The 13,886-nt window shown below is 44.2% G+C and overlaps 1 protein-coding gene across 5 annotated transcripts in view; it reads right to left on the reverse strand.

Annotated features, from left to right (window-relative positions):
* ACTN1 (actinin alpha 1) overlaps positions 1 to 13,886 on the reverse strand; it is an 86,661-nt gene that overhangs the window by 22,625 nt on the left and 50,150 nt on the right. For 3 of the 5 annotated variants that reach the window (XM_035327707.1, XM_035327703.1, XM_035327705.1), the window contains exons 4-8: positions 12,240 to 12,326; positions 11,566 to 11,653; positions 10,326 to 10,404; positions 4,133 to 4,214; positions 2,420 to 2,505 (exon numbers count right to left, since the gene is read on the reverse strand). In XM_035327707.1, the coding sequence (XP_035183598.1) occupies positions 2,420 to 2,505; positions 4,133 to 4,214; positions 10,326 to 10,404; positions 11,566 to 11,653; positions 12,240 to 12,326 (422 nt within the window). Of the gene's footprint in view, positions 1 to 1,013; positions 1,100 to 2,419; positions 2,506 to 4,132; positions 4,215 to 10,325; positions 10,405 to 11,565; positions 11,654 to 12,239; positions 12,327 to 13,886 lie in introns of all 5 variants that reach the window. The other 2 variants (XM_035327704.1, XM_035327706.1) reach the window with 1 other exon arrangement.

A 13,886-nucleotide genomic window follows, 5' to 3' on the forward strand; every position in this document is an offset into this window, starting at 1 on the left:
TTCTGGAGTCAAGTTACCCCTCAACCTGGGCAATGCATGGACTGGGCCTCAAACAGAAAAGGCCTGGTGAGAGAAAGACGTTATGGAAACAGGGAGATTTTAATTCCCGTATATAACGAGAAGAATCCAGTCTTGAGCTTTGGATTTTATTGTTCCAAAGCTCATAGTCTGAAATCTGCAATGATTTCATGGAAATGCAGCAGCCCAGACTGGCTATGGTATGGGGGGAAAGGCTGGATCTTTTTCTTCTGTTGAAAGGATTGCAGGGAAATTTCCATTTTGCAGGAGTTCACCCAAAGAATGTGCCTCTGAGTGACTGGTTCCTCTGAGGAGAAATGTCCCAGTGCCAGGCAAAGAGACTCTGGGATAAAGAGGAAGTAGGACTGAAGCTACAGAAATGGGCAAAGCAGAGGAAAGAGAAATAAAACATACAGGTGGTTTGGGAGGAGAATGACTACAGAGAAGCAAGGAATGGAGAAGTGGGTGTATGTGGGGAAGCTCAAGGTCTGGTAGGGATGAACTTCAGGGCTGGAGCACAAAAGTGCTCCAGAAGAGGCTACCACAGTGTAGTCAGCTCACATGATACAATCTAGGAAATGATGACTGACCTAGCAGAAGCTGAGTGAGAACAGAAGGCAGGCAGCTCAAGGGAGACAGGATGCAAAGTCCTGGGCCAGACCTGATTATGGCACTTCTGGAGATGTAATCCTGGCCAGGATGATGCCCGCTAAGTCACTGACAGGGTGCTGACTCTGTCAGAGCAGACACTCATTCCTCTTTCTACGCCAGCTTAATCAAATGCTTTCTCCACTGCTGGGGCATGAAGAGAAGGAACAGCTGTTTGGAAGGACATCTAAATCACTTCTCCAGCAGGGCTAGATCTGGATGGGGTGCAGCAGAGACTGCTCAGCCTCGGCACTGTGCCGGGCGGAGGGGCTGGAGCCTTCCTCGGTGGAGAGGACGAGTGGGCAGGGCAGGGAGTGGGGAGGGGGTTGTTAGCGGTAAAGTCTCACCTTCTGCGCCCCTGAGAAGGCGTGGTAGTAACATGAAACATAGGTCATTATGGCCTTCTCATCCGGCCTTAGCGTGCCTATAATATCTGTGCAGAGAAGGAAAAGAGGTTGAAAGGATAAAGTAAGAAGCAGCACATAGAATAAAACAAAACAGTCATGGGTGGCGTGAGAGAGGGGGAGAAAACTTCCCATCATGCAGAGCAGGACAGGCCAAACAGATTTCCATGCGGAGCTGGGAGGTCGGATCAGAAGGTGGCTAGCAGCGTTGGCTTGTGGCTCGAAGCGGCACCCCTGCGCCCTCCCCCCGCATCCAGGAGGGTCCTGAGCTGAGGATCCGGGCTCTGCACCTTCCCAGCGGTGGTCGGAGGGTACATACAGGCTGTCAGAAGGTGTTCAGGGCTGTGCCTGAGGCCTTGCTGCACACTGAGGAGCTGCAGAGATCAGAGCCTTCCGACGCAGCGTGCTTCCTACGCGCCGTCTGCTCTGCTTCACCACGCAGTGCGTGCTCCTACGGCACTCCAGTATGCTGCTGGGTTTTGGCCAGAGATGTTTATAAGGCCTCACCCACAAAATGGTGAGGTGAGGTTTCCTTTAGTGACTCTGTTACCAACAGGATAATGGCTAAGCCAAACATGGTGAGGACTCAACTGCCTGATTTTCAGCACGGTGGGTGAGGAAAGGTTAAAAGGAAACAAATGAACAAAGCCAGGCATCTCACTCATGATACAGTGCTCTGTTCATATATCACCATAGAAGTCCTCATTAGACATGCTTTGTAAGACCCAGGTGAACTGGGACTGAATTTGTGGCATGACTCAAGAAAGCAGCAGGTTTGGACCTTGCAGCAAGGGTATGGGAACCTGCAGCATATATAAGGTAAAAGATAAGGCTTTGGGTGTTCATTGAACCCAACATAAAACCACTAAGTCAGCTCTGTTACCCCATCTTTGTAAAGAAAAAAAAAAAAAAAAACGAATATCAGCATAGTTTCCAGTGGGGTCAGCCTGCAGTGAGCAGCTGAGCAGAGCAATCTGTGGTCTCCATCTTTGTGAAACCAAGCTCAGATTTCCCAGACACAGAGAGTGCAGGTCCCCAGCTATCAGGGCAGCAGTTTGGAAGGCAAATGGAGAAGGCTCCCCCCTTTCTTGGGCTTTATGTGTGTGCCAAGGCACTAACATATGTAAGTGCCACTGGAACAGCAACACTAACTATAGGGAAGTGGGACTCCTGGCTCCCTTGCCCCATGTATTGAGTCTGGGGCACCACTTTGAACCAACAGCCAACTCTACCGAAAACATAATAAAGATGCCCGTAGCTAGAGAGGAAAGAGAGAAAGAAAAAAAGGTTTGGACATTAGCAACGGCACCAGGTGTGCTCTGTGGAGGGAGCTTGGGATCCTGTGATACCTTCTGGGCTCCTGAGAAGGCGTGGTAGAAGCTAGAAACATAGGTCATGATGGCTTTCTCGTCAGGACGGGCAGTTCCAACAATGTCTGTCAAAAAAAACCTCACGTTAAGAGCATTACCAACTGATGGGAGGAATGTAAAGGAAGGGGAGAACCACAACTGTCCAGGAGGCCTGGTAGGGTATACACTTGTCATAGCAACTCTGAAGAGCTTCCCAGCTTTGTCTAGAAAATGTATCTCTCTCAGAAGCCAGGATCACCCTTTCTGGTTCCCCTCCCTCATGATAAAATTGCTTCCAGTGTCTGGCCAGGCTAATGCAGCCATATGTCAACATGTCTCACACCAGAGCGCTTCCCCGTCCTGAGAGCATTAATGTGAATGATGGGTTGAATCAATCCAAACTAGCAACAGGTTGATATGGCGTTTATAGATGTGCCATACTGCAATTCTTCCATGCAGTTCTTTAGAAAAGATCCTTTCTTCCTTCCTTTCTGTGCCCCGTCCTCTGTTTCAACACAATGATGATTTGAATTTCAAAAGACCCCTTCATTAGTTTCAAGAGAAACTCAACACCTCCAGAGATCAGAATTAATGGTGTAGAGGAATGCACATTAGTCCCAGTCTGTAAGGGAGGAGACTGATCAAGAAAAAGCAATAGAAGCTCCTTTAAGTGACCCTCTTCATCACTGTTAGCTATGCTGAAATCTGAAACTAGATCCACGTATTTTGGGGGTGGCTTTATTCCTACAGAATGGCAGGAAGCACTCCCATCTACTCCAGAAACCTCATGATTTTTTGTGACCTCAACATAGTGAGTGAAGGGAAACTGAGACTCATCCCTGGGAATGGGAAACACTGCCTAAGAATAGGAACATGAACTTCCTAGTTGCCCAAATACAGGTTAACTGGGTTCAACTGTCCTATTTCCACCTTTCCCCCTTAGTTCCTCTCTCTCCTTTATTTTAAAAAATGCCTTTAATTGCTTCTCCTGTCAAAACCAAGCCTGAAATACAGCTTCCACCATTGAAACCAGCTGTCTTCAGCCCCTGAACCAGTGAATTATTTTAGGCTGTTGTTTATACTTCAGAGTTACAGTCTCTGGTCTATAACCAAGCTGGTTCTGACAAGGCTTGGAGAAGTAATCCTTGCTGTCCCAGTGGCCTCTGGGAAGCAGTCCTAGTCAGAGGCAAAAGCATCTCTGAAAAACATTAATTTCTGCTTTGGTCTCAAGATCCCATCACTGAGGGATCTTCATGCCCAAGACTTCCAAGTAGTCAAGAAGAAGCAGTTTGTAATACTGGTATTGCATCCCCAAAAGGAAGGTCAACAGCTGTGTCAGAAAGAGCACAGAAAAAAAAATGGAGCAAAAGGAACACAGTCCTACACCATACGTTATCTCAGTATTAAGCCCGGTTCTTGAAAGGGAACACTTTGGTCAGCTGTAGACATAGCCAGGTGTTACTCATCTCTGCCTAGTGAGTCAACCCCAGGTTAAGATCTCCATACCAGACTGAGAAAACTGAGGGGCACAGGAGGAAGAGGGAAGCAAAACGTGATTAATTATTCCATTGTAACTTTTTTCCTGCATACTTAGTATGTGATGATGGAGGGAGCACTCAGATGTTACTGAATTCTTGTACAATACAAATCCACCTAGAAGAAGTGGGAAACGTCGAGATAAAGCAAGTTAACACCCCCTGCATTCTACTTTACCTTCGGCATCCAGCATCTTGGGGATATCCAGGTATTTCTCAGCCACATCAAAGGCTGTGTTTAGGTTAGTGAGAGGATCATCCTGGGAAAGAAAGAAAGCCAGAGCATTAGCATCAACTCTTAACAAGGTTCACAGCATTTCTCTCAAAACAGAACAATCGTGCTTTATTTGGTTCAGGTAACACAGCTGTCCAGACAAAATTACGTGCAACTCCTCATGTAGCAGGATGAAATAATTAGCCTCCTTTTGAAAGCAGAGCCTGGAGACTCATGATATGATAATAACATATAATCTATGCACTTGCAACAAAAAGGAGTAATACATTTTGTTTTGCATTTAGTTTAAAGTAACATTAGCTTCACATCATATTGATAGTAAATGGCCACATTACACATTTACATAGCATGCTTACATTAGGTTTGCATCTTCCATTTTAAAGAACTGCAGAGCAGTGTATCTGTTAGAACATCTAAGCTATACTAAAATAGTAACAACATCTGCAACGGGTGCTGTCCTTAGCTAGTGTACAGTTTGTTGAACACCAGTTGAGTGGGAGGAAGAGAAATGTTTGAACAAATCTCTACAAAATAAATATATATAAAAGTACCCATTTTGTCTGAGCATTGGTTTTCTTCCTAAGCGCTGCACAGGACTTGCCATTTCCTTAGTATATTTCTATTCCTCTAGGTATAAACCTTCTGTTGTAGCAGGATGTACTTCAGCTACAGACATCAATACACAGTAATCAAATTCTAAACAAAGTTGCGTGTGACATGAGTCATATCACAAAGGTAACTAACTAGATTTTAGAGAGCCAAACAAGAGAATGTGAAACACAGATGTCACTGGAAATGAAAGACCTCGGCAAATTGCTCCCAGCATTCAAACGTAATGATCAGCAACAAAACACCTACCAACCGGTATCAGCCCCTCATACAAGCCTGATTCCTATATTCCTGCATATCCATGACATTTATTCTGAAGGATCAATCAATTTCATGGATGACTATTTCTACTGCTGAGAAAGGAGGTTTCTGCTGGAGGAGGAGCCGTGCACAAAATGCTAGTGTTTAGTCACTGTTCACTAAGAGGCTTTCAGGAGGGAGGAAGGATGGGGTGTCTCTCCATACTGTCATTTGTGCCATACACACCACATCCTGCCTTAAATATTAGGAAAAAGAAGTTTTATCTTTTCACCTTCTTCCTAGATTAGCATCCATGCTCTATTTCTTTTCTGTTTGAGAGCATGTGCCTTCATTTATTGCAATGACTTGGAAGACAGAGCTGTACCTGAACTATAATCAATAGGCAACCTCCTTTAAACCCACTAAGCATGAAAGATGAAATCAGGCAGGCTCGGGCAGACGGGTGTGGGCAAACAGAAAGGTTTCTTTACAGCACTGGTTGCAAAGTAGCCCCTGGATTACTGTGTTCATGAAGCTAGGAAACTGAGCCCTTCTGGAAGAGGTTTGCTGCAGCAGTTCCCCAGGAAATACTGCATGCTTTGGGTTGGCATCCCATAACAATATCATGTTCCTTTGGATGAATGTCTCTAGCGGGCAGCAATGCTTCACCTACCAAAGTAAATCATACACAGAGGCTATCGAAACAGATCCAACCAGTAATCCATATTTAGTCCACTGGGACAAGTCAATATTAAGAGAGGAAATGTTGCATGGGCACATGGTGATGAAATGAACGGCTGTCACACATGGCAACAGGTCATCGTTTCTCAGCACCAATTAGTTCTTTATCCCTATTTAGTACACTTGCAGGGGTGACTTCAACAGATATATCTAAATCCACCTCTTCAGAGCTTAGCAGTGGTGCAGGGGATTTTAAATATCCTCCAGCCACAAGGAGCCACCCTGTGCAATGGACTTACAGACAATGGCACCAGTTCAACTTCAGCCTACTTGCCTCTGGTACCTGCTGTGCAGAAACCACTATGAACCCTAAGAGTAACCAAAAGCCTTATTTGAGGGGCTGAGACTAGCTCATGTAGACAGGACCTCACCTCCATTTACCCTTATAGGAAGGAAGTGTAACAGCCTTTCTTTCACTCGAGTGAAATTTTCCCCTAGTCCACGTGCTATTTTCTACTTCTGTAGAGGTATCACCACCATGTACTTTAAATTTCAACCCATGCTGACCATGCATACCATGACATCACTAACACCCCTGCCCTGAGAGAGAGCCTAGTATTATTAACCCAGACCCTTCCTCAGCACAGCCCTGTCTGCCAGAGCTGCCGGAGAAGCGGTCAGCCTCTCCTGGAGGAAAGAGAGGCACAAACTTGCTGCAGACAGCTTTCCTATCAGTCTGCGAGTAACAACACCACAGGCAGTGTTGCCAAAGGTTAAAAAGAATTAGTAAGCTGAAAGCTGGGAGAGGTTTCCTGATGGGAAAACTTACTGGTCTTGGGCACTCCCAAAGGAAGGGCTGGAAGTCTTAACGTGTGGGAAACCAAAGACTCACCTAGATGAAGCCAGCTGACTTCTATTTTGTAAGTAATAAAGATGTGTGATCACATCGTCTCTTGGGGAATTAAGCTAAAGATAATGCTACTGAAAGCAAGCTATCTAAGCCCAAGACTAGCCTGGAGATGAACAGAGAGCTCAACCTGAGCAAGGCCCTGTTCCCTGTGGGAAAAGCTTCACCCCTCATGGACAGCGGAGCTGCTTACCACAAAGGTGATGCTTCTTGGTTGCAAGACAGAGGGTTCCCCGGCAGCCTCAACAGGGCCTTGAGCCTCTGGAAATTCCTCCGGACACCACTGCTTTCAGTTCCAGCCCCTAGTACACCAGCTAATCATTACTTCACATTCCTCATTTCAGTTGACTCCTCGTGAAGAGGGAAAAATAAGTGAAGACTGCCCTGGTGGCTCCAGGCCTCGCAAAGCTGCACTCCAGCACCACAGGTGCAGGCATGCTTTAGGGGCCCAAAGCCAGCAGGGCAAACAAAAGCCCAGTGACTTCCCTCCTTCCCTCCCCCTTCCCTCCACGGCTCAGACACACTGACAGACCAGCACTGACACAGATGAGGTTCTCCAGAGGTGCCTCAGTTCCCAGCCTGCTTACATGAGCACAGAAACGGACACCTAAGAAAAGCAGTAACTTGGGAGCTCGGGCTGGGCCAACAACCAGGAAAGCTATAGTTTTTTTCCACGTAACAATAATGTTGTTTTAACAGTGGCAGACAGTACACCTGCTCTAAACAGATGCCTACCTGGCACATTCTCTGTTTTTGCTGTCTAAAGACGACCACAGCTCCTCCTTTTCCACCACAACCCTAACTCGCACAGGGAGTCATCTTTCCTCCTCCAGCTAGTCCCAAGCCCTTGCAGAACACAAGGTTGCCATGGCAATTATTGCAGTGTGACATGAAAAAATCTTCTATTAACTAGCAATCAGGAAAGGGGATGGAGGAAAATCAAGAGAGAGAAAGCACTTCCTGTATCTGCCAGAGTTTAAGACACTGGGAAAAAAAAATCTACTTAGTACAATTCATGTTTTCAGGAATATCTGTAAGAAATGCCTCCAACTGCAGCGCACAGATGACACTTCTGTATGGACTTCAGTACATGACGGGGGTGTTTGAGCTATCAACCACTGTACGGGATGAAAATATCTTAGATGTGGTTCACAGCTGAGCTCTAGATGTGGGTAAAAGGAGGACAGGAAACCCCATCTTCTGCATATCCCTCATGTGCAGACCATGAGCTGAAGATCTTACCTACAATGACCAGAACAATAGCAGACAGACCTGCACTGAATAAAAGCCATCTAACCAAGTAAGTTGTTGTGGTGTCAGGGAATTACTGACACCAAACTGGGTTGACCTGAACCTTTCATTTCAGGGCCTGGTCAATACAAGCATCTTCAGCTAGGCACTGCATGTTGGCAGAAAATAATTGTGCTCACTCTACTACTACAGCTAAACTAAAAAAAAGAGCTAGGAACCAAGAACAAACGTGCTGACAAAAGAACTTTCTTTTTGGGAAGCAGACACACAGCTACACTGGCTACCTTTTGCTACCATACGCTGTCAACACACAATATGTAGCACAGACAAAGCCTTTACGAAGGAGCAGAAAACACTAAAACTGCATGAGAATGCTGCTCAAACAGGAGGTATAATGCAGACCTCTCATTTTCTTGGGCTGCTGATGTTCACTGCTGTCTCTCATATATTTGTGCGCGCGCGTGTGTATACAAACAAACAACATGACCAAAGGCACACGCAGCTGAGGTGCCATTAATCAGTCCCTAGGGACTGAAGATACCTGGAGGTGGACCTTTAACCAATCCTTTGCTGCAATGGCTGTTCTCAGCAGCCCTCCTCATGTCTTTCTCTGAAACATAAACTCCCTGCAGAGCAAGGGCAGATTCAGAATGTTGGGGTTTGTTTGCTTGCTTTTGAGGAGAAGGGTTCAGAAATTGTTCAGGCAAATACTGTATTTAGAAAGGTGCCGTGTTTGTACATTTTACAGATGGGTTTGAAAGATCTGGTGTAAAAAAGGCAACTTCAGCACACATCAACTGCAATCAGACCTAAAGGCTAGGCTCTGAGCTAAGTTCTTCCCAGCTATTTGCTCAAGACTTTAGCTCTGTAGAGTTATCAAACATGCATTTAATCTCATGCATTTAAAGCAATCAAGGTAGAACAAAAATAAAAATGATACAGTAAGGCTCAGAAAACTGCAGGAAGGCAGAGGGAACCCAATGAAGGATGTGATCAAAGTCAACGGGAACACAAAAGGAGCTGGTTGCCTTTAACCATGCTCCAAGGAGGACAAATTCCTTCCCATCAGTATTGATTTTGGCTAGAACAATCACCCTCTCCTTCACCTTATAAGGCCTGCAGGCAAAGTGACCAAATAACTTTCCTTTTCTTTCCCTTACTTTAGTTTTGTTTGGGCTTGGCTTAGGACTTTGTTGGTAATGGAGAGCATTGTAGCATTTACCCTGGTGGTTTTAGCTGCTTTTATTTTCCCAAGATCAGACACTGAAAATGTAGCTAGCTCCAATAATTCCATTTTTTATTGCTGCTGTTTATGTAAACAGGTAGAATCTACCCCCACTGTTTATTCATCTTATGCTGACTCCAGACACTAAAACTGATCAGATAATATAATTGACTGCTCTGCAAGACAGTAAAGATCTAAAAGGTTACTGAAAAGCAGATCAGGCATTGTACGAGTCATTGCCTCAAGGAAGCAGCTAATTTGATTAACTCATTTACATATTGTCCATTTGCACAGTAATTCAAGAGCCCAGATCTATTGGTGATGGGATTCTATGCTTATTTTTCTTGCTAGCATCTTTCTAACAGCCAGCCCATGAGATCAGATGGTCAAACTTTTAATATATTAGCCCCAGTAACAGTACACAAATGTTGAAACTGGTGACATTTCACTCTGGTTGTACACACAGCTATAGGTAAACAGGGTCTAAGCAAGCAATAGGATAGGAATGCAAGTAGGATGCAAATCCAGCTTGCTCTTCTGTCACCCGTCTGGGTCAGAACACTGCTGGCAACACAAAGTGCTGAACACCCTCTCTCATCATTCAAGTAGCAGTCTTGTTTCCAAGATAAACAGGAGGCAAGCTTCGGAGCAGCTAGATGCCATGTTGCCAGTGGCAATTTTTAAAGTAAAACTGAAGTGTTATGGCAAATGCTTTTCTGGTATTTGATATCTACGTGCTAGGAGATGTCCAGTATGCAGGTGGCTCAGTGCTGAGCTGGAAGCATGTGGCAAGCATCCAGTAAGGGCACAACACCCACCTCACTTGAGCTTTTACACTTGATTACCAGGTAACCGGTTTCCATCCAGCTCTGCCCAGAAATGTTAAGTCTGATCTGACTCACTAGTCTGTGACATTAGTACAGAATTAGCCTTACATTTGGTGTTACTGAATTTGCCAGTTCTTGCTCATTAGCTGGGACTGGGGCACGTGCGGCTCGTATAAGGCAGTCTGAAAGCAAGGAAAGTCAAGCAGGCAGCTCATTAAGTTCACGCTTCACTAAGAAGCCTGAATGTACTGATTCATCCCCTCCTTCCTTCCCCTTCATCCTGCAACTGCCAGCTTGTGTTGAATTTGCCCAGTTATCTGTTTATCAAGCTAATTCTTCTCCCTCTTTAACTCCACAGACCCAAGCATTTGGTATGACTAACAAATTGAGTTGTACCTTTCGTAGCTTCCCATAGTCAATGAGCTCTGGACGGTGTCTGTGAATTAAAGCGCAGAAACCAAGGCCATCCTTCCAACTGTAAGAGAGACAGAAGAGAGCACAATGAATAATGCTCAGCCAGGGAGAAATACAGTGAGGGTATGAGCATGAGAGAAGGCACCAAAACAGGAGGATGATTAATGAGGATTTAGTTTCTACCCAGCAGTGCCTCTGTAAGTGCTGGGAAGGATTCCTTTCAAGACGTAAAAAAAATACACTGCAATTAGGACTTGCCCTTTGTATTGCCACCTCCTTTACACCAGTTCTCTGTGCTGAATTTTTACTGTCCTGGAGACCATGCAAGAACAGGTGCAGAGCCAGGGGTTGAAAAAAGCTGTATATAGATGTGCATGTCTTAGGGAAGAGACAGACTGAGGAGGAAGGGAACAACTGTTGGTGGTTATAACCATCATTAAATAAGCCAATGCTTCACTTCCAGACTGCTCTGGACATACGAGCAGAACTGGAACCAGAACTCCTCATTTCAATTAGCATAATAGTTTCCTACAATTTATCGAATCTAAACACTTCATCAACTAATCTGGGATGTGAAGCACTGATGCCCCTAATTTTCTCAGAGGCACTTCTGCACTCAGTCTTAAGCAAAGCCCATAGCTAGGTCCACTACAGTACTGGTTAACATGGTCAGAACTTCAGCTCTCAAAAAAAAAAAAAGCTTTACATTTATAAGGTTCATACAGTTCTCTGAGATATGCTGCAAAAGCACTATTATACATAATCTTCAGTAGAATGCCTGTCAGTTTACAAATATTAAAAGCAGAGCAAGAAAAACCTTTAATCCCATCCTAACTCTGCTATACAACAAAGTTGCTGGTGAAATAAGGGTTTAAAAAGCCTTTACTTCATTTCTTCTAAGGTATTCTGAGATTTCACAGAGTGGAAGGTGTCTTGCTTATCCTTTGTCATATATGCTGCTTTCAGAGGACCTGATGCTCCATGAGAAGTTCTCCAACTTCTCAAAAGCAGCACTTGTAACCAGAATGAAGAATTGGGATGTAGGTACTTGTATCCTCTTATAACCTCTGCCTTTAATTTCCTACATACCTCTCTGGACTATGCTACCACGTAACATACTTTCCTATGGAAATGTAGATGTGTCAGGAAAATTTTTAAATATAGCAAAAAGACATCTGAAAATAACATGGATTGTAAAGCTAAGTTCTTGCCTGTGACTCACCTGATATGGAAGTTTTGGATATTAACATTTTTGTAGGGGGCTGTCTTCCTCTGACACCATAACAAAAGTCCTTCTTTAGCAGATGTCTCTAAAGAAAGAAAGAATGCACACCGATTAACCCACTTTCCCAGAAAGCAAGAGTCTCTGCAGCACATGCTAGAAAAACATGACCAACTCCTCTTTGGTAGAGGCAGCACTGAACTGCACTTTATTTAACTTCCTTTGTCATAAAATTCCTTCTTTGAAGAGTGTACTGGAATGATGTTGATATCGTTATTTTCTGAAAGAGGTTCTGTAATAAAAAGATGGCATTTTGGGATTAGAGAGGAGATTTTTGTAGGACTTACAGAAGAAACGTTCATTTTCAGTGCTAATCCTTGAATCAGCCTGCAAGAAATACAATAGATTCCAACATCAAAGTTGACTTTCCTGCTTAGCCATCTTTTTGAGCTGCTCTTAACTTCTCTTACAAGATGAGGTGAAAAAGTCTTCTCAGTATATCTGAATCTTGACAGAAAGGTCAGTAAGACCACAGGGCAGCTTGGATATGGTACCTCCCTGGGATCTTCCAGTGACTCATCTACAAGCACATTCTGGGCCTTCTAAATGTCAAAGCCACGTGGCCACCCCATTTGTTTGCTGCTCAACCGTGGCTTGAAAGAACTGAGATTTACCTTCAACTGAGATATCCTGAATGGCAAAGCGAAGGATGATGGTCCAGATCATTCCAAGAGTCATTTTAACGTTGCCATCCACAATTTCTAGGGAAAAAAAAAGGAGAAAGAGAAGGATTAGAAGAGGATTAGAAGGCATCAAGTTGCACATGCAAATCCCAGTAAAACAGGTACATGAGGAAGCCCTCCATTTTGCAGATGGGGGAAACTGTAATTCCAGCTAAAAACAGTTCTCTGTCTCTCCAGATGCTATGCTGGTGCAGCACAATCTTGCACAGTGGTTCCCACTAATTATAGTGATTCTCTTGCATTATACCACTGAGAGAAAAACAGATAGTGACACAGGAATAAGGACCAATATAGATCAGTGTAATTCACCGCAGGGACCTAAAACCACACTGTTCAGGTTTAATTTCTATCACTCATAAGCCATACAACCCAAACTGGGAAGAAGTAAAGCCTTCCTGTCTTACTCTGGTATATCTACTAGGAGTCACACCTATGTAACTGCTCCAGGGAAATTATACCAGAATAACCAGGGAGACTTCCCAATACACATGAGTTCTGGCAGCTGGTTGTGTAGTGCGAACAAAATAAAACCAAGAAAACCAAGAAACATCAACATTTTAATTTCAAACAAGCCTAAATGCCCCAAACTGCCTGTGTAGCAATTCCTTCAGTCATGTAATTGCCAAAAGACACAAAAGAGCATTCCTCAGAGTACATGCATCATGCTTGAAGAGGAAGCAAAGACTCATGCTGATCAACTTGAGCAGAGCATAACATAAACTAAGATGTCAAGCAGATTGTGCTTTATTGCTCACTGGACTCTGCAATATAAATCAGCAAGGGTCAGCAACTGAGAGGTTTTAGAAAGCAACCACTTGCATGTGTGACGTATGGTCTGTTTGGGACGAGGGATGTAGATTCTGGGGGGAGGTACTGGGAAGATGCTAGACCAGAAAGGGGTTTCCACTGTGTGCAGAAGAGCACCGAACAGGCCAAATTGCAAGCAGATGGGTCTCAAACACTGATCCTCAGCATCTGCAAAAATTCTGTACGGACCACATATTCAGGTTATAAAATTTACAGCCTTCTTTTTTTTTTGGATGGTCAAAATAACCTATCTGTTTTTTTCTAGTTATTCTCTGGTGGTTTCCTGAACAGCAAAGGATGTTTCACAAATAACGGACAAGTTACAGAGGTGTTTTCAGTAAGAAAAGGGTTAGAATTAACCTACTGTTTGGGCTACAACAACTCAAGTCCTAACCACATTGCCAGACACCATTTTTCTGCAACTGTAGACACCTATGTGTCACTGCTTCCATAAAGCTGCCCTGTAGAAATGCATTGTGCTCTGGGGCAAGGAGAAACCTGCAGTACAGGTAACTGCCACCCATCTGGATTCTGTCACAAAAGTAACAATATTGGAATTTTTCTGGTTAAGCTGTTAAAAAAGATTTTCCACCTATGAGAAATTATCAAGATGTGAATGTCTCTGCCTTCAAAACCAACAGCCACAAACAACAACAACAAAGTAACCTGGAGCCCAAACATGCTGTTTCAAAAACCCTGTCCATCCAACCCAGCTGCCTGGCTTGTGATTCAGTGGTACTTGTAGTGCTACTTCCAGTGCAAACTGGAAGG

This window comes from Oxyura jamaicensis, chromosome 5 (assembly GCF_011077185.1).
Source record: "Oxyura jamaicensis isolate SHBP4307 breed ruddy duck chromosome 5, BPBGC_Ojam_1.0, whole genome shotgun sequence".
NCBI lineage: Eukaryota > Metazoa > Chordata > Aves > Anseriformes > Anatidae > Oxyura > Oxyura jamaicensis.